This window comes from Geotrypetes seraphini, chromosome 17 (assembly GCF_902459505.1).
Source record: "Geotrypetes seraphini chromosome 17, aGeoSer1.1, whole genome shotgun sequence".
In the NCBI taxonomy this organism is placed as follows: Eukaryota; Metazoa; Chordata; class Amphibia; order Gymnophiona; family Dermophiidae; genus Geotrypetes; species Geotrypetes seraphini.
In genome coordinates, this window is record NC_047100.1 from 29,455,080 (window position 1) to 29,475,903 (window position 20,824).

Genomic DNA, 20,824 nt, shown 5'->3' on the forward strand with positions numbered 1-20,824 from the left:
GCCAGAAGGACAAAGAGATGATCGGATTTCCGGACTTCCTGGGTCCGCTGCACATAAGAGCGAAGGACCCGACCGACATCCAACTTGCGCAGCTGCCGTTGCTCAGAAGAGCCCTCCCGACTACCCAAGACTGGGAGGACCACTGATTGATTGACATGAAAAGAAGAAACTACTTTCGGCAGAAAGAAAGGAACAGGCCGCAAAACAACCCGCTCCCTAGAAAACTCCAAGAAGGGAGCCCTACAAGAGAAAGCCTGTAGCTCAGAAACACGCCTAGCGGAAGTAATGGCCACCAAAAAGACCGCCTTCAGAGTAAGGTCCTTCAAAGAACAGCCATCCAACGGCTTGAAAGGCGGGCGCACCAAAACAGAGAGAACCAGATTGAGATCCCAAGAAGGAACAGAGAGCCGTAGGGGAGGCCTGAGCAACTTGGCCGCCCGCAAAAAGCGAATCACATCAGGAATGGCCGACAAATGCTGACCTGTCACCAACCCTCGAAAAGCCGACAGGGCCGCAAGTTGAACCTGGAGAGAATACCAAGCCAGGCCTCTATCCAGGCCATCCTGCAAGAACTCTAGAATGGTAGGCAGGGAAGCGCGAAAAGAGACCACTCCCCGCGCCCGGCACCACCCCTCAAAGAGACGCCAAACCCGCACATAAGCCCGAGAGGTAGAAAGCCTCCGGGACCCCAAGAGCGTAGAGATCACCTTATCTGAATATCCCTTCTTACTAAGGCGACCCCTTTCAAGAGCCAAGCCGTAAGACAGAAGAGAGACCGGTCGAACATGGGAATGGGACCCTGCGTCAGAAGATCGTCCAAGAGAGGCAGAGGAAGAGGATCCGCCACCAGATGCCTCACCAGATCCGCATACCACGGACGTCGAGGCTAATCTGGAGCCACCAGAACCACCAGACCCGGATGGTGAACAATGCGAAGAAGTACTCTGCCCACTAATGGCCAAGGAGGGAACACATACAACAGCCCCTCCGTTGGCCACGGTTGGACCAGAGCATCCAGACCCTCGGCCAGACTGTCCCTGCGACGACTGAAGAAGCGGGGCACTTTGGCGTGGCCATCAGGTCCATCAGGGGCTGCCCCCAAGCCTGCACTATCAACTGAAACACCACGAAGCCGAGACACCACTCTCCTGGATCCAAGAAGTGACGACTGAGGAAGTCCGCCTGAACATTTTCTACCCCGGCTATGTGAGAGGCCGAGAGGTCCAGAAGATGGGACTCCGCCCAAAGCATGAGCCGAGCCGCCTCCTGCGCCACCTGAGTGCTCTTGGTGCCCCCCTGACGATTGACATAAGCCACCGCCGCGGCATTGTCCGACAGGACTCTGACTGACTTGCCCAACCAAAGGGAGCGGAAAGCTAACAGCGCCATACGGACCGCTCTGGTCTCCAACACGTTGATTGACCAGGAGGCCTCCTCCGTGGACCAGGTGCCCTGAGCTGAGTGACCCAAACACTGAGCCCCCCAACCGAGGAGACTCGCATCCGTAAGGAGCACCGTCCACTGCGGGAGATCCAGACCCACCCCCTGAACCAGGTGAGGGGTCCGGAGCCACCAATGCAGACTGCAGCGCGCCACGCCTCGCAGGGGGACAGGAACCTCCAAACCGTGCCTCTGGGGTGACCACCTCTGGAGCAGAGAACATAACATAAGAACATAAGAACTGCCATCTCCGGATCAGACCCATGGTCCATCGAGTCCGGCGATCCGCACACGCGAAGGCCCAGTCAGGTATACACCTGATGTAGTTTTACCACCCATATCCCTCTATGCCTCTCATAAGGAGATGTGCATCTAATTTGCCTTTGAATCCTAGCACAGTGGATTCCTTAATAACCTCCTGTGGAAGAGCATTCCAGGCGTTCACCACTCGCTGCGTAAAGCAGAACCTCCTGACATTTGTCCTGGACTTGTCCCCCCTTAGCTTTAAACCATGTCCTCTTGTCCGTGTCACGTTGGACAGTGTAAATAATTTGTTTTTCTGCTCTATTTTATCGATGTCTTTCAGTATTTTGAACGTCTCTATCATGTCCCCTCGCAGCCTCCTCTTCTCAAGGGAGAACAGTCCTAGTTTCTTGAGTCGTTCCTCATATTCCAAGTTCTCCATACCTCTTATTAGCTTCGTTGCTCGTCTCTGCACCCTCTCCAGCAGTTTTATATCCCTCTTTAGTTTGGGAGACCAATGTTGGACACAGTATTCCAAGTGTGGTCTGACCATTGCTCTATAAAGCGGCATTATGACTTTCTCCGATCTGCTCGTGATTCCTTTCTTTATCATTCCTAACATTCTGTTCGCTTTCTTTGCCGCTGCCGCAGAGCATACTGAAGAGGATGCATGTGGGCCCGCGCCCACCTCACCAAGTCCAGGGATGCCGCCATCGACCCCAAGACTCGGAGGAAATCTCGCGCCCTAGGACACCGGGACGCCAATAGCAGGCGAATCTGAGATTGCAATTTGCTCACCCGGGCCTCTGGAAGGAAGACCTTCCCCAAGGAGGTGTCTAACAGAACCCCAAGGTACTCCAGACGCTGAGCCGGGACCGACTCTTGGAAAGGTTGACCACCCAGCCCAGCGACCGGAGAAACTCCACCACCCGAGCCGTAACCCGGGAGCTCTCCTGCAACGACTTTGCCCGAATCAACCAGTCGTCCAGGTAGGGGTGCATCAGAATGCCCTCCGAGCGCAAAGCCGCCGCAACAACCACCATCACCTTAATGAACATCCGGGGAGCCGTGGCCAGACCAAAGGGAAGCGCACAGAACTGATAGTGCCGACCCAAGATCGCAAAGCAAAGGAAGCGCTGATGAGAGGCCCGAATGGGAACATGCAAGTAGGCCTCCGTCAGATCGAGAGAAGTGAGAAACTCCCCCGGCTGAACCGCCAGAATGACCGACCGCAGAGTTTCCATGCGAAAAGAGGGAATCTTGAGAGCCCTGTTGACCCCCTTCAAATCCAGGATGGGCCGAAAGGTCCCCTCCTTCTTGGGCACCACAAAGTAAATGGAGTACCTGCCGGTGCCCCACTCTGGAGGGGGCACTGGAACAACTGCCTTGAGATCTAGCAAGCGCTGAAGGGTCTGGCGAAAAGCTTGCGTCTTCCAAGGAGTCTGACATGGAGAGGCTAGGAAAAGGTCCGGCAGAGAGCGGGTGAACTCCAGGGCATAACCGTCCCGCACCACCTCCAGGACCCACTGATCGGACGTGATCTCGGCCCATTTCTGGAAAAAGTCGCGCAGCCGGGCCCCCACCGGAACCAAAGGGGGCGCCGGCAAGGAGTCATTGTGCAGGACGGGAAGCGGGGGAACCGGCGGAGGGATTCCCTGCCCCCGACGGGCCCCCCGAAAGGGCTGCATGCGCTGGAAGAACTGACCCCGAGAAAACCCTGGAGCCGGAAAAGAAGCAGCCCCACGCCCAGGGCGATACTTACGAAACTCCAGCAAACGCCCCAGGGCAGTGCCACACTGAGCGGGCACGGTCCTCAGGCAGACGGGGCACCTTTGAGTCCGTCAGAGTCTGAAGCAACTTATCTAATTCCTCCCCAAACAAAAAAGACCCCCGGAAGGGAAATTTAGTAAGCTTAGCTTTGGACGCAGCATCCGCCGACCAAGCGCGCAGCCACAAAATACGCCGCGCGGCCACGCCAAAGACCATAGACTTAGCCGAGATCCGCACCAAGTCATAAAGAGCATCTGAGAGGAACGAGGCAGCCATCTCAATCTTCGCCACCTCCTGATCCACCAAAGACCAGTCATCAGACTCCCGATCCAGGACACGCTCAGCCCACCGAAACACGGCGCGAGCCACCAGCCCCCCACAAATAGCCGCCTGGACCCCAAAGGCAGAGACCTGAAAATTTTGCTTAAGAATGTTCTCCAACTTGCGCTCCTCAGAATCCCGCAAGGCAGAACCGCCCTCAACAGGCACGGTATGCCGCTTAGAAATCGCCGAGACCACCGCGTCTACGACTGGTGATGTTAAAGTAGCCCGAGCCCCCTCTGGGATGGGATACAAATGAGCCATGACGCGCGCCAAACGAAACGGCGCCTCCGGCGTTTTCCACTGTTCCAGTACAATATCCCGAATATCCTGATGCATGGGAAAAGAGCGGGAAACGGTACGGATCCCCCGAAGCAGAGGGTCCCCCACACGCGGAGTCTCCGGCGGCGCAGCCTCAAAACACAACACCGAAGAAACCTGTTGAATCAGATCCGGTAGCTCATCTCTCTGAAAAAAGGCGCACCACGGACGCCTCTTCGCCGAAGGACGGGAAACCCGACAACCCGCCGCCAGCGGCCGTCCCCTCGAGAGGGTCCTGGAAATCCTCAAAAGGGTCCAGGTCCTCATCCATACCAACACGCTCCTCAGACCATAAATCCTCGTCCCAAGACACCCGCGGACGCTCGGAAAAGGGAGGAGGAAGAGGGGACGCCACAACAGACGAGAGAGGCAAAGCCGCAGGGAGCGCGGAGGAAACCCCACTCCCCGAAACCCCCTGGGCGCATCCGGGACCCCCAGCCGCCTGAAAATAGGCTCTGCACAAAGAAAAAAAGAAATCAGGGGAAAACCCCCCCGAGGGTTCCAAGGGACTCCCTGCCACAGCAGGGGACCCAGCAGAAACCTGCCCCTGTTTTTCCAATACAAGGGGAAGGTCACCTGAGGTAGAAGACAAAATGGAGGGGCCAGACTGTGAAAATGGCGACTTTCCCGCCAAAAATGTTCCCTCCATAGCCTGTAGCGGCTGAGAAGCCTGAACAGTCCCAGCCGCTAAAACAGGCAAGTCGGCATCAGCTGTCAAAAAATCAGCTGAGAGGGAATCCTTCGGCGAATCCCTCCGTGGGCGGTTGGGGAAGACCGGGCTTCCCCACTGCTCCCAGCCGACTCGCGAGGCACCATCGGCGGGGAGCTCTGGGCGCCTGCAGCCGCTGCCAACAGAGCTCCACCACATCACCGGGCCAAACTACCGAGTTTAGTCCGGCCACGAGTGCCTCGCGGCTGGACCTAATTGTGTCCCATTCCCCCGGAGAAGGGCACAATTGCTCCATATGCGACCTAGCTAGAAACAAAGTGCCAGTTAGATGAAAAAATACTGTAAAAAACAGTAAACTGACAGGGAAGCATCCCTTCAGACCGGCACTACCTCAGGATTTTTTTTTTTTTTACAGAACAGACTCCACAGGCTCTCGAAGCAATATGCCTTGCTTGATTTAGGGGGCAAGGCTTACTGCTGAGGCTCCTCTAGAAAAATGTGGGGAGGTGGAGGAAGTGGGGGGAGGGACCCCGCTCGAGACCCGCCGGGTTTGACACCCCCGAGGTCGGACGGACCCCCAAACAGGGCCCGCCCAAGCTCTGTCCGGCCAAAAACAGGGACTAGAAACCCCCTAAACAAATTCCAACAGCCCTACCAAGGGAGATGGGTACAGATCACATCAACACCTGCTGGAGACTGAAAGACTGAGGTAAATAGAGAAGGGAGTATATTATATACTGTCTCACAGTTTTGTTTTCAGTGTCCACCTGCTGGTCATGATTGGATATATACCCATTTGTAAAGATTAACCTCTACTGGTCTGGAGAGTGCTAAAGAAGAAGAGTTTCTTCAGTCTGTTTCTTACTTGCATAAGATGTTGTGATATCTGTTACCATCTAGGACTTATGACTGGTTAGCAACTCGATGGGAGTGAGGAACTTGGGGTATCTATACAGCCCACAGATATTAGTCAAGCTCTTACCTGCCTACCAAAGATTGTTATCAGTTCTATTTGGTGTACTTATCATATGATATTTTGGGCATATTTTACTAAGATGCAGGCTTTTCACTTCAGCTTGGCTGATTCTCCAATATGTGTGATCAGCAACCCAACTCTTTGTCTCAAGATCTTTTGGGAATAAAATATTACATTATTTGACCGGACTCATGGGCACCATATTATTGAGTCTCCAAGGGGGGTTCTCTTTGGCAGGACCGTAAGCTGTAGAATATTTGAGATGGAGATATGCTTACTTTTTCACAAGTCACATATACTGGGTTACAAATGTATAATACAGTATGGTTACAAGATTCTCTGCCTTGCAGAGGTTTCTGGCATTGTAGGAATCAACTTCACTTTCTGATGCTTTTGGAAGCCAGAGAGGCTCTTTCATCCCCTATTTCTACATGGGAGCTTTATCTTCAGTTAGTCCTGCACAGAGCTAGGAGTCTTGTGCTGAATGACTTGAATCTCTAGAACTTGAGGTTACAGCGCTTGATCATTTTTAACTGTGCTGTTCTTGGGGAGGTATTGGTTGTCAGACTAGAATATTTTCGGTATCTTTCACTTATAATACTATTAGTGGGGCTCTAAGGCTTCCAGCCTCACTTGGTTTGTTGAGGACTCTGCAGTGTTATATCAGTATCACACTATTGTTCTTTTCCTTTGTCTTTATTTATAGTAATACTTTGTGGGGGAGGGGCTTGGGAGCTTTATATCACAAAGTGAAGATGCCTGCAACTGAACTGTCATATTGCTTTGTATGGTCCTCAATAAACAACTGTTTCATTTTAACTCTTTTCTAGTTTATCTTTTATTGCCATCTTCTTCACTTGAAGCCATACTATGATAATATAGTAACATAGTAGATGACGGCATATAATGACCCGAATGGTCCACCCAGTCTGCACAACCTGATTCAATCTAAAAATTTCTTGGGTTTGTGTTTTGTCTTAGCTGTTTCTGGTCAAGAATCCAAAGTTCTGCCCGGGACTGTGCTTAGTTTCCAACCACTGAAGTCTCCGTCAAAGCTCACTCCAGCCATTGAAGCCCTCCCCAGCCCATCCTCCACCAAACGGCCATATGCAGACACAGCCGTCTTACATCCTGAAGCTAAACTGACACTCTGATGCTAACAGAAAATTTTAGACCCTAGCCTAAACTCATTAAAGAAAAAACACCATTTTTCAAAGCCGCAGTAGCGATACCCGGCGCAGTAACTTCGGCAAAACCCATAGAATCGAATGAGCTGCATTGCATTTGCTGCTTTGGGAAAGGTCCCTGTTAAGAAATAGTTATTGGCCATGTTGTTTGGAGGAACATGCTTCCCTTGAACACAGGCCTGATGAGATATCATACAATATATTTTCCTGCAGATCTAAATTCAGGCGCTTACTCTTACTCTTTACCTCTACAACATCTACAGGTGTTGCCACATGGAGAATAAATTTGATGATCGTAGGCAAATCCTCAAGCTCCACAGCAGACAGTGTAGCCATGACTGACTGACACATCTGCAAGAGAGAGAAAATGTTTAACAGGAATAGATGTTAATATTCAAAATGTAAATCAATTTTTACTGGGAAAACAAGTTACCTCTAATACAAGGCCTTCATTCAGATTAAGACTGGAGAGAGTGTCAAGGATTGGTACTGTTAGCCGAGTGTTCTGCTGTAGCAATAAACTGCAAAAGTAGAAACAAAATTTTACTCTGCAGAATATTTTAGTATAAAAACAAACATTCTTGGCACTAAGACAGTAGCAGTGCCCTTAGACATTATCACAAAAGTGAGGCATTTGCCTACTGGAAGAGACGGCCTAGGCACCACCAACACAACCTGTCCTTTCCCACCAAGTCTATTCCCTTCATACCTTGAATGTTTCAATCATGTCCCCTCTCAATCTCCTCTGTTCAAGGGAGAAGAGGCCCAGTTTCTCTAATCTTTCGCTCTTCTCTGGACCCTTCTTCATGACTTTGAATTCCAATTTGGATTTCATGAAAAGAAGCCCAGAGTGGACATGCTCTGGGATCATTTCGAGCTTCCAAATTGGCATCAATTTCTAACTCTGTTCAATAAATATACTAAATCAAACTACTTGCTGGACAAATGTCGCTCCAAGATCTTGAAAGCTGTAACACCCGATTTTAAAAGGGACTAATTGAATTGGCTAACAACTACTCTTACTAAAAGGATATTTTATGAGGAAATGGGACACATACTGATTACACCTATCCCTAAAGACTAGAAGAACTCAATAGCCCTGAAGGCCAACTACAGGCCCATAGCGAGTATCCCCTTATTCATCAAACTATCGGAACGGAAAGACTGGTCAAATTTAACATGCTTAGTGAACATCAATCAGGATTCAGAAAAGGTTTTAGCCTCAATTCTTAATCACCTTTACGGTCTTTTTAGCAAAGGTACAGTAGTGCTTTTGATCTAGTTGATCACGAAATAATGTTACACTGCCTAGACGCAATGGGACTTGCAGGAAGAGTTAGGAACTGGTTTCAGGGTTTCCTAACAAAAAGATCATATCGAGTGGTTAGTGAGGGGATTTACTCTAACTCCTGGGAAAACCCCTCGGGGGTACACCAGGGCTCCCCACTATCACCCACATTATTCAACCTTTATATATCATCTATAGGACACCTACTGCAAAAGTTAAATTTAAACTACTATATATATATATATGCTGATGATATTTCTATTTTAATCCCCTTGAACAGCCTAACAGATGAAACTTTAGAATACATTTCGTATATTATGACTGAAATAGAACATTGGACAATCAACTTTAAACTGAAACTAAATACATAAGACAAAAGTTTTCTTAGCAAGCCCAAAAGATAAAATTACTAGAACATCGCTACATCTAAAAGATCATGATTCCCCGATTTCAAAAACTATAAAAATATTAGGAGTCACATTAGACACACATCTGACTATGGTCGAACACACAAATATAGTGGTAAAGAAGTGCTTTTTTGCACTATGGAAATTAAAGACCATTAAAAAATACTTTGACCCTTTATCATTTAGATTATTGGTTCAGTCTTTGGTTTTATCTACCTCGTTTATTTGGGCATACCTAAAAAAACAGCGAGGAAATTAAGAATAGTATAGAACACGGCTGTCCGTTTGATATTTGGATTGAAAAAAAGCGACCATGTTAGTCCCTATTACAAACTGCTGCACTGGTTACCAATAGAGGCATGAATGATGTTTACATTTTCTTGTGTTTGTTTCAAGCTGGATTGGGGACTAGCTCCCACCTATCTTTTATCTCATTTTGTGCTACATAACCAGAAATTGTAATCTTTTTGCATATCCAAGCATTACTGGCTGCAAATACAAATCCTTTCCCATGTATCAAGCACATAACTACATAAATGGAGCTAGGCTGACTTAGGAAAGAAATTGAAACTGCACTATTTGATAGATTTATCCTCTAAACAGAAACTACACTAAATCTAACAATTTAATTATATCTTTCTTGTGGAATATGTTGTACTTTTATAATATTATAATTTTATAATCTGTATATTGTAATTCGCTGATTATCCAGCTCTCTTCGGTGTGAACCGCCTAGAAGTCATCTGATTATGGCGGTATAGAAGAATAAAGTTATGTTATATGTTCTATTCAAGTTCTCCTGCTTTTGCTATAAATTAATCTGGGGAATGGCCCCCAATTACCTCCTACCTCACTTCGAATTCTATTCCCCCATTAGATCTACCAGAAACCACAACCTGTTTGCATATCTGAAAATCGCTAGCTGCAGATATCAAACCTTCCTGGACAGAACTTTCAAGTGTCAAGCTGGTAGACAGCAATCATGGCTAGGCTATCTCATCGATACCGCTAGGTTGACCTATAGCATCTTCCGGAAAGAACTAAAGACCACTTTGTTTAAGAAATTCTTGTCCTAGCCAGACACTCTCCCGCGAACATAACTTCCACACCTTATCCTGAATTTCTTCCTCACACTAGGTATCCACATTCCCTGTCTGCTAAAATTCCCTCTTCATAATTGTATCCTGATATTCGCTGGTGTCCGACTATTTTCAGTTGTAAGATGTAAAATAGTTAATTTCTTATAATTCAACCACCTTGTATTCATCTACTGTAATTCGTTGATTGTACAGCTCTTCTTCTTTGTGAACCGCCTAGAAGTCGCAAGATTGTGGCGGTATAGAAAAATAAAGTTATTATTATTTTATAAGATGCTATAAGGAATCTGGCAGTCATATAAATTGGAGCAATATACACAACTTTATACGCAACCTAACTAAAGAAAAGTGTCTGTTAGATGAAAAATATGGTAATTTACAGCAAATTTAAAGGGAAAGCAACCCTTCAGACCGGCACTTGGCTCTCAAAGCAGTATGTCTTACCTGAACTAGGGACAAGGCTTACTGTTGAGGCACCTCTACAAAAATGTTGGGGCAGTGGAGGAAAAGGGGAGAGGGACCCAGCACGAGACCCACCAGGTGCGATACCCCCACACTCGGATGGACCCCAAAACAGGGCCCACCCAAGCTCAATTTGGCACAAAAACAGGGACTAGGATCCCTACACAAACTCCAAAAGCCCTACAAGGGAGATGGGTACAGGAATAGGGAGATACACCTATTATGTACTATTCCAGAGTTTTGTTTCAAATATAACCCGCTTGTAAGATAACCTCTGCCGGTCTGGAGAGTTGCTAAAGAAGAAGAGTGATATTGAAGGGCAACAGAATGAACACACAGAGGTATGACTAGTAGGAAAAAGGAGGTATTGATACCCCCGTATAAGACTGTATAAGACGTAGGTACATTTCGGGTGTACAGAGGTAGATCTGGGAGTCATGGGAGGAGATCAGGGCAACGAGGGAAGAGGTGTAGAGAGAAGAAGCCCTAAGACAGAACCCTGGGGTAGGCCAACCACTACCGGGGTAGCAGCAGAAGAGGACTCAGCAACATTTACAATGGGAGAGGTAGGAGGCAAACCAGGAGAGGACAGATTTGCGGAATTCAAGCAAGGACAGCGTTACCCTTCTCCTTCTCTGCCAATTCCAGACTTTGTTCCTTTCATCTAGTTGCTCCCAATGCCTGGAATAAATTACCCGAGTTTGTCCGTCAGGCCCCCTTCCTTTCCCTTGTTTAAAAGCAGACTGAAAACCCACCTTTTTCATATAGCTTTCAATCCTTAACCCTACTCCTCTGCCCTCCAACCCAGCCAGCTGATTAAACCTTCCCCTTAACTGTATCCATGACATCCTGTTTGTCTGTCTTGTCTGTTTAGATTGTAAGCTCTTTCAAGCAGGGACTGTTTTCTTACTCTTTGTGATTCTGTACAGCACCACGGGGCAGTGAATGGCCTTGTTCCCCGTCCCCGTGGCAACCATTTTTTTCCCTCCCCGTTTCAGTGGGTTACCCGTGGCTAGTCACAGGTAAGAGTCACCGTGTCATTCTCTAGAATGAACCCCCAGCTCCAAAAATTTTAAAGCAGGCTGGCTAGACAGGTATCCTGAAAAGATTGAGCCTGCTAGCAAGACTCACACCCATCAAGTCTGTGTCTTCTTCCAGGCAGAGGTCTCAAACTCGTGGGAACTTGTGGTCAAAAAGCCTCTCTGCTGACTTACGAAAAAATCCCGAAAATAAAAAAACTGCAAAGCAGATCAGAAATACAGCTCAACTTCCCTGCAGAAGGTAAAACTGATGGGGAAGGAGGCAGAGTTGAAAGATGTGCGACACCCTCTGCAATCAACTAACGGGTTCAAGTGGTTAACCCTAGTATTCAGGACTACTAGACACAATGCACTAGAAATTAAAGTTAGCCAAAAGTTAACCACAGCACACAAAAAACTATAAAAAAATGAGATATTGATTGGTTTTAAACTTCCTCTCCTCAGCAAGCACAAATAGGTAACAGTATGAGATAAGTTTGTGGGAAATCATTCAGCCTGAACATTATTGTGCAATATTTAGCAAAGGGACAGAATTCTCTTTAGAAATGAAGTGCCATGCACTGACAGAGTGGGGGCCTACTTTAGTTCTCTGGCTATATCATTATGCACAGAATCCTCGAGAATCTCAGGCAGACTGGTGATGATGTCATGCTGGATTTCTGCTGGTGCAATACTCAACAGCTGCATAATTTTAGAGGTGAGGTCCTAGAGAACAGAAAAAAGGACAAAAAAGTCTGTTGAAAACTGCAGTATATAAGAATGCAGAGCATAGAACAAGTGATCAAACATATCTTAAAAGATTACAGGGCTCTAATACTGGCTGTCTGCGTGATATATCCCCCCCCCTCCCCCGAAGCAATTTTAAGGTAGTTCTAGAGCTACATCTTATACCAGACTATTCACACAAGTATTTATTTTACAAAACTTGCACAACACATTATATTAGATAGACTGTGAGGGAAAAAATTCTTGAGGACCTAAACAAATTCATGTAAACCAGGGGTCTCAAAGTCCCTCCTTGAGGGCCGCAATCCAGTCGGATTTCCAGGATTTCCCCAATGAATATGCACGAGATCTATGTAAACCATTTAGAGCCCCCCTGGGAGAATGGTATAGAAAATTGAATGAATGAATGAATAAATAAAAGTATCTGGTACCAGTACAGACATCTGTATTTCTACTACTGGTTTGTTAGCGTCTGAGTGCAACTGCATCCTAGAAATGTTATTTGGCCATTTAGAATCTTACCTATTCAATCTTTCATCTTCCAAGGACTAAGAGGGATGCAATGAAGCTACTACGTAGTAAATTTAAAACAAACTACAGAAAATATTTCTTCAATGCGAAATTAAACCCTGGCAGAGAATCTGGTAAATAAAGATCAGGTTCCTACTTTATTAAGCTTCTTTCTAGTAGACATACACTATTCCTCAACACTTGGGTAGTTAACCTCTTCTCACGAGAACTCTTGTAGGGAGCTTCAAGTGGAGAAAGCTTCATCAAAGGCCAGACAAATCATAGATTGTATACGCAGGAGTTTCGTCAGCCGTAAGCCCGAAGTCATAATGCCATTATATAGGTCCATGGTGAGACCCCATCTGGAATACTGTGTACAATTCTGGAGGCCACATTACCGCAAAGATGTGCTGAATCTTGAGTCGGTCCAGCGAATGGCCACCCGGATGGTCTCAGGACTCAGGGATCTCCTGTATGAGGAACGGCTGGATAAATTGCAGCTCTACACACTAGAGGAACGCAGGAAGAGGGGAGACATGATTGAGACGTTCAAATACCTCACGCGCCGTATCGAGGTGGAGGAGGATATCTTCTTTTTCAAAGGTCCCACGACAACAAGAGGGCATCCGTGGAAAATCGGGGACAGGAAATTGCATAGCGACACCAGGATATACTTCTTCACCGAGAGGGTGGTGGATCGATGGAATAGTCTTCCACTACAGGTAATTGAAGCCAGCAGCGTGCCTGATTTTAAGACTAAATGGGATCAACACGTGGAATCTCTTCACAGAGAGAGGTAAGGGAGGGTCATTGGTGTGGGCAGACTGGATGGGCCATGGCCCTTATCTGCCATCACTTTCTATGTTTCTATGTTTCTTCATTTGTATTCTTTTTGCCCCTCCTCCATTACCTATGGGCTATCCTTCAGTTCCTCAGGGTGTACCAAAGCAGACATTCAGAAATTTATTTCTACCTTTTATCATTTCTGCTTCAATCATCTTCTCTTCGCTCTCTTCTTTCTATACAGCGTCTGCCCTCTCTCTACCCCTTCCATCTACAGTCCACCCTCTCTGCCCTTTCCACCCAGCCTCTGCCCTCTCTCTCTCTATCCACCCCTTCCATCCACTGTCCACCCTCTCTGCCCTTTCCATCCAGTGTCTGCCCTCTCTCTCTTCCATATGTCATCTTCCCTCATTTTATGTCCCTTCAATAAACTGTATATCCTGTGCCCTTTCTCTCCTTTGTACATGATTCATTTCAGCTTCACCATCTCCCCTATAATCTGGCATCACTCTTCTCCTTTACTTCCTTCCTTCCCACTCCATCCCATGGTCTGGCATCTCTCGTCTCTCCTAACTTTCCCTCCTTGCTCTGGCACCTCCTCTACTTCCTTTCCCTCTGGTCTGGCATTTGTCTCCTTAGTTTCCCTTTCCTCCCGTCATACCCTGGCATCTCTCTCCTCTCCTTTCATCTTCCCCTCCATTATCTGGCATCTCCTCTCCTTCCTTCCTTTTCCCTGGTCTGGCATCTGTCTCTTCCCCCCCATATGCCCTGACAACTCTCTCTCCCCCTCCATGGTCTGATATCTCCTTTCCTTTCCCTCCCATGGTCTTGGCATCTCTCTTTCCTCTCCTCTCCCTTCCCTGGTCTTCCTTCTCCCTCCTTCCCTCGCTCTCCCCAGTTGGGTGCAGCAGCATTTGTCTTCCCCCTCCCTCCCCTCCCCAATTGGATGCAGCAGCAGCAGCATTTCTCTGCCTCCCACCAGTGCAGCATTCACAATTCACTACAGGCTAAGGCAGGAGATAGAACAGCGATGGAGTGAAGGTTACAACTTGCTGCTCTTGCTTGCTTTGGGCCTTCCTCGGGTCCTGCCTTCGCGGAAACAGAAAATAGGCAGGACCCGACAACGAGGACCCAAAGCAAGCAAGAGCAGCAAGTTGTAAGCTTCTCTCCCTGCCCTATCACCCGTCTTAGTCTGTAGCGAACTAAACCCATGCTCTGGGGCTGTAACAGTAACACTGTGTGTGCCACTTCCCTTCTCTTCCCTCCCTCTCTCCTTCCCTCAGGACATAACTTCCAATTTTGGAAGAGAATAAGGGAAGCCGGCATGCACAGTGTTACTGTTAGAGCCCTGGAGCATGGGTTCAAGTTGCTTGCTAGAGCTTAAAAAAAAAAAAAAAAGAGTGAGGCTGAGGAGGGAGTCAAACACTGAATTTCCGGTGGCTCTTCAGGCTGTACCGAGTTAGCCCGAGGAATCCCCAAGCCAGTGAGAGGGTATTTAAAAAATATTTGAGCAGCAGCCGTATTCACGAACGAGATGACAGTCGGACGCTCACCTAAATTAGCCGGGCGGAGCACCCGGCAAAAAAGCGCTAGGGAGAACACTGTACTATTATAATGGGGGTGGGGTCAGGGGCGGAGCATGGGTAGGTCTGGGGCACTCAGTTGATATTTGTTAGATTTAGGGGGTACTTGGCTTAAAGAAGTTGAGAAACACTGTACAGGAGTGTATGCAACCACTAAAAGGCATCCCACAATACACAAAGATTGCTGGAGGAGCTCACTCTTCAAAGGTACAGTTGCAGGGGGCGTGGCTTAACGCGAGCACAAATGGACGTGTGATCGTGACGCTCCTCTTCACTAGGCAACTATTAATTAAAAAAAATTACCCCCTTATTACAGAATTCATCAAAAAATAATTTCCTTCGATGCTGAATTTATGATAGATCAATATTGACCTCCTTCGCAGAGACGGAAGAGAAGCCTAAAAGGTGAAAAGCCAAGAAGTGGAGATGCCGTTTTTTCTCTATCCTGAGCAGTGCGGTATTGAGGGCTAGGTGACTGACGGGGTTTGAAGATCGCGGTGGACTGGAGTTGAGCTGCCCGATGACAGAGAGGAAGAGAGAAAAGTTTCCCCTTTATGAATGATTTAGCTGGAAAGCTGGTGCCTGTCAGTCTCTAGAGTGTGGCAGTTTGATATAGCCCTCCCCTGCCGGTGTTGAAGCGAGGTTTTGTGTGACAACAACTTGGCAACGGTTGTTGAAATTATCCCCTTGTTGCTAATTTCGGAGAAAACAGGAATTGTGGCCGACCGATATTGATCTCCTCTGCTGAAACTGAAACGGATCCTGAGAGAGGAGAATCAAAGTTGAGATCGCCGGTTTTTTTTTTTTCTTCAGCGCTGGATCAGCGCGGCATCAGGGCAACTGACAGAAAAGAAAAAAAGACCTGAAGGGAAAGAGATAAGTAAAGCTGCTGTTTTTTTTATTATTTTATTATCGGCTTCACTTTATGTTGATGAGGCACGGTGGTGAGGAGGGCTGTTAAAATTTTGAACTGTCTAATGTTTTAAAAAATAAAAGAAAGATCGATCTCGTAGTGAGGCAGTTGTCAGTTGACTTCTAGAGCTGTGACGGTTTGAAACAGCCCTCTCCTGCCGGTGCTGAGTCAGAGACCTGAGAAATCAATTAATCCTCTGCCTGAAGCCGTTTTTTTTTTTTTTTCTTTTGAGATATAAAATCAAGACACTATAAAGAATGAAGGCAGACTATTGAATACTACATTTAATCAATAAATAGAAAAGACTGATTTCGATAGAGGGCTGCTGCCTGTCAAAGATAAAAATATGGCAGTTTGATATAGCCCTCTCCTGCCTGATGTCAAAACAAAGCCGAAGATAAAAAAAAACCAATTGTTTTCTTCTGTGCTGAACAACATAGTGTTGAGTACTGAGATTTCTAAAGAGCTGAAAGACATTAAAAAGAGGCTTGAAGACCAGCCAAAAACAAAGAAAAAGATAAAAGCTTCTTCAACTTAAACTAATTCTGGTAAAAGGACAGTGTCTGTCAATCTAAAATAAAGACAGTTTGAAATAGCCCTCCTCTGCTGTTTTTGAAGAAAATCCTGAGGGTAAGGAGCTGTATGACAACAAAAAAAAAGAAAATTGGTGAAAACTTTGCCAATTGAAACTACCCTCCAACGAAATTAGACTGGAACCCTGAAAGAAGGGATCCAAAAAAAATTCCTATTCCTCATAGAATAACATCGAAGGCGAACTATTATACACTGTTGTGCACAAAAATCTCATTGAACATAAAGATTGTGGAAAAGATAAAATCTGTAAAAATATAAAAATAAGTTCAAGAATATGGCAAGTACCAGACAAAATAAAAATGAGGCTGGTATGTCAGCAAAAAGACAAAAGCAGGATCAAATTACACCAAGTAAGATCCCACTTCCTGCTGAAGAACCGGATATATTGAGTAAAGCAGAAGTTATGGAAGAACTGAGACAAATTAAACAAATGCTTAAGGAAACTGTAACCAATATGTCGGAAATGAAGGAAGAAATACTTAACATTCACAGACAAATGGAAGTAAATAATAAAAGAACAACTATATTAGAAACTAAAATGGAGGTCATAGAAGGTGAAACAAACAGATGCAAAAATGACAGTCTGGAATTGAATAAATTAAAAGATCAACTGGAAGACTATGAAAATCGAGGAAGAAGGAAAAATATTAAACTTTTTGGAATACAAGAAAATTTAGAAGGGAAAAATGTTATACATTTTCTAGAAAACTTAATTCCAAAAATACTACAACTGGATTTAAAACAACCACTGGAAATAGAAAGGGCTCATAGGATCCCAGCAAAAAATGTAGAAAATCAAGGCAGGCCAAGACCACTAATATTTAAAATGCTTAGGTACCAACAAGCATTAGAAATATTAAATGCTGCCAAGAAAGACAAAAATCTAAATTACAAAGGATCCAGAATATGGTTTTTGCCGGACTTTGCTAAAAACACAGCAAATAAAAGAAAGAGACTATTAGATATGAGACCTCAACTAAAAGAAAAAGGTTTTAAATACGGATTATATTATCCGGCAAAAATGAGAGTATCATCTGGAGATAAATCTTTGTATTTTGAAGATCCAGAAAAACTAAAAGCCTTTCTTTCGAAGTCAGAACCTATGATATTTTAAAATAAAATATCAAGATTGGTTTTGATGATATTGTGAAAAACTATAAAAATATGAGATATTGAAATACTGAAGAAAGAAAAACATGAACTAAAGAAAAGACAATAAAAATATAAAGAAAGAAAGTATAAGATATAGGAAAAATAAAAATACCATATTAAATACATGTTTAAGATAAATTTTTATGATGTAAACTATAATACTATGGAAATATAAATTAAAAATTGATGAATGGATAAAGATACATTAATGAAATGTTAAAACTAAAGAAAAGGAAAAAAAAAAAGAAAAAATGAAATGACTAAAGATATTAAAGGTTAATATAGATAGTTAGAAGGGGATATTGATTGAATATTGGTTGCCTAGAGGGGAGGGGAATGTTCGGGTTGCAGTTCCAATGTGTGATCTTAAGCAGTCATTATATTGGGTGGGAAAGGGAGGGGAAAAGATGATATTTATTAGAATGATTAAGGAAAAAGTAATTAAGGGATTGGATACTTCAAGGGTAAATATGTGTGTCATAAAAAATATTTTTTGGATTTTAAATATAAAAGAAGAAGGGAAAAAGATTATATTGATAAGTTTTAAAATATATAATGTCTTTTAAGATATATTCTATTAATGTCAATGGCCTGAACCATGTAATTAAAAGGAAAAAGGTATTAGCATTTTTACAAAAGCAAAATGCGGATATTTACTGTCTGCAAGAGACCCATCTTAATACAAAAGAATCACAGAAACTAACGGGTGGGTGGGTAAAAGATTGTTTTTTTGCTCCAGCAGAGGGTAAAAAAGCAGGGGTAGCAATTCTTATAAATAAAAAATGTAATGCCAAGATTAAGGTAATAAATTCAGACCCACACGGAAGATGGATACATGTTGATATAGGTATGGGAAATAATGCCCTGACGTTGTTTAATATATATGCCCCTAATTCGAATCAATCAGAATTTTTTAAAAAATTACAGAATATGTTATTACCACTGGCTACTTCTAATTTAGTGGTGGCTGGAGATTTTAATGCTGTAATGGATCCATTATTGGATAAAAAACCAAGTAAAAGTATAAAATCATTAGGTTTAGATAATCTGGCTCAATCATGCGATTTAAAGGATATATGGCGTATTCTTCATTTTAATGATCAGGAATTTTCATTTTGTTCACAGGTTCATAAATCATTTTCAAGAATAGATTATATTTTTGTTTCAACAAATGAAGTGCAACAGGTGATTAAAGCTTCCATAGATCCTATCATTATTTCGGATCATGCGGGAATATGGATAGAATTACAATTGGATAAATTGGAAAAAGGTAGACCCCTTTGGAGATTTGATAATGCACTGCTTGTGGATGATAAATTTTTGGAAAATTTTAAAACACAAATTAATGATTTCTTTCAAATGAATTTAGTGGAAGATACATCTATAGAGAATGTATGGGATGCATTTAAAGCAACTATGAGGGGTAATATTATATCATATTCAGCTTTTATTAGGAAACAGAATAAAATTCAATATATAGAATTAGAAAAAAAAATAAAAATATTAGAAGCTAAATTGATAAACAAATGGGAAAATGAGACATTGCAATCTCTTTTGAAAGTAAAAGGTAAATATAATGAATTATCTTCAAAAATGATAAGAAGAGATTTGTTTTCCAAACAAGCAGTGTATTATGGAAATTCTAATAAGGCGGGGAGATTATTGGCAAATTATCTTAAAGCAAAAAAAAGGAAAACTAGTGTTAATGGGATAAAAGATGATAATGGTACAATAACAAATCAAACAGATATAATTTTAAAACAATTTCTAAAATTTTATAAAGATCTGTATTCTTCCGAGCCTTATTTGGAGAGACAAAAAGATGGTAAAAATTTTTTAGATTTAATTAATGGACCTAAGGTTCCTGATCATATAAAACGGAGTTTAGATGAACCTATATCATTAAAAGAATTAGAAACAGCATTGAAATCTCTTAGAGTTGGATCCGCTCCAGGTGGTGATGGTTATACAGTAGAATTTTATAAAACATTTCAAAATATCCTTTCCCCACATTTACTAAATTTATATCAAACACAACTCATAAAAGGTGATATTAAAGGTACTATGGCTGAATCAATAATAATTGTTCTGCCTAAGCCAAATAAAGATCCTACTTTGGTTTCGAACTACAGGCCTATATCATTAATAAATGTGGATAATAAACTATTGGCGAAAATTTTGGCTTTGAGATTAGCCAAAGCTCTCCCACATATTATAGATATGCATCAGACGGGTTTTGTTGCTAAAAGACATTCCTCTAATAACTCTAGATTATTGTTTCATATGTTAAATTTATCAAAAAAAATAGATGAACCGACTTTTACAGTTTCCTTGGATGCAGAAAAAGCGTTTGATAGGGTAGAATGGAATTTTATGTATCAAGCTTTAGAATGGTTTGGTATAGGTTCTGGATTTATACAAATGGTAAAAACTTTGTATAGCTTCCCGATTGCAAGATTAAATATTAATAATATGATATCTGATGGATTTCAATTGCGGAGGGGAGTTAGACAAGGTTGTCCTTTATCTCCTTTGTTATTTGATGTTATATTAGAACCCTTATTGTTAGCAATACAGCAAAACAGGGAGATACAGGGTATTCCATATTCAGATGTGGAATATAAAATTTCGGCTTATGCTGATGATATTTTGCTTTATTTGAAAAATCCAGAATCTACCTTATCTTCATTATTAAAATTAATTGATAAGTTTGGTAAATTTTCAGGTTATAAAATTAATTGGAATAAATCTGAAATTATACCCTTAAATGTTCATTGTGTAAAAGGATTATTTAAAGATTTTCCGTTCATATGGAAGGAAGAAGGATTTAAATATCTTGGCATTCAAGTTAAAAATACAATTGAAGATACCGTAAAAGAAAATGAAAAATTTGTATTAAAAAAAGTTACGGAGTTGTGTGAGCAATGGAACACCTTACATATTTCTTGGTGGGGGAGAGTTCAAACTATTAAAATGATGATCTTGCCTGTAGTTTGCTACCAAATGAGTATGATACCTATTTATTTTCAGGGGTCCTTTTATAAAAAGATTAATAGCATTTTAACGAAATTTCTTTGGCTTGGTAGAACACCTAGAATAGCTTTAGTAACTTTGCAAAAATCAATTAAGGAGGGAGGGGTAAATTTTCCAAATTTTTATAGGTACCATCAAGCCTATATTCTACGTCAGGGTATGTATTGGATCCTCCCAGAACTTATAGATAATGCACCAGATTGGTTATATTTGGAATGGCGCCTTATGTTTCCCCTAAATTTAGTTCACCTTCCAAGTATTAACATGCCTAGAAGATACAGAGAAAATAAAATTTTAATGGATACTTG

At 43.3% G+C, this 20,824-nt stretch overlaps 1 protein-coding gene across 4 annotated transcripts in view; it reads right to left on the reverse strand.

Moving 5' to 3' along the window:
* FANCD2 (FA complementation group D2) overlaps window positions 1–20,824 on the reverse strand; it is a 319,297-nt gene that overhangs the window by 242,159 nt on the left and 56,314 nt on the right. For all 4 annotated transcript variants that reach the window (XR_004537318.1, XM_033925761.1, XM_033925762.1 and 1 more), the window contains exons 8-10: window positions 11,803–11,927; window positions 7,362–7,449; window positions 7,175–7,279 (exon numbers count right to left, since the gene is read on the reverse strand). Coding sequence is in view for 3 of the 4 variants with exons in the window: in XM_033925761.1 (XP_033781652.1) it covers window positions 7,175–7,279; window positions 7,362–7,449; window positions 11,803–11,927 (318 nt within the window). In the remaining variant the exon portion in view is untranslated. The remainder of the gene's footprint in view (window positions 1–7,174; window positions 7,280–7,361; window positions 7,450–11,802; window positions 11,928–20,824) is intronic.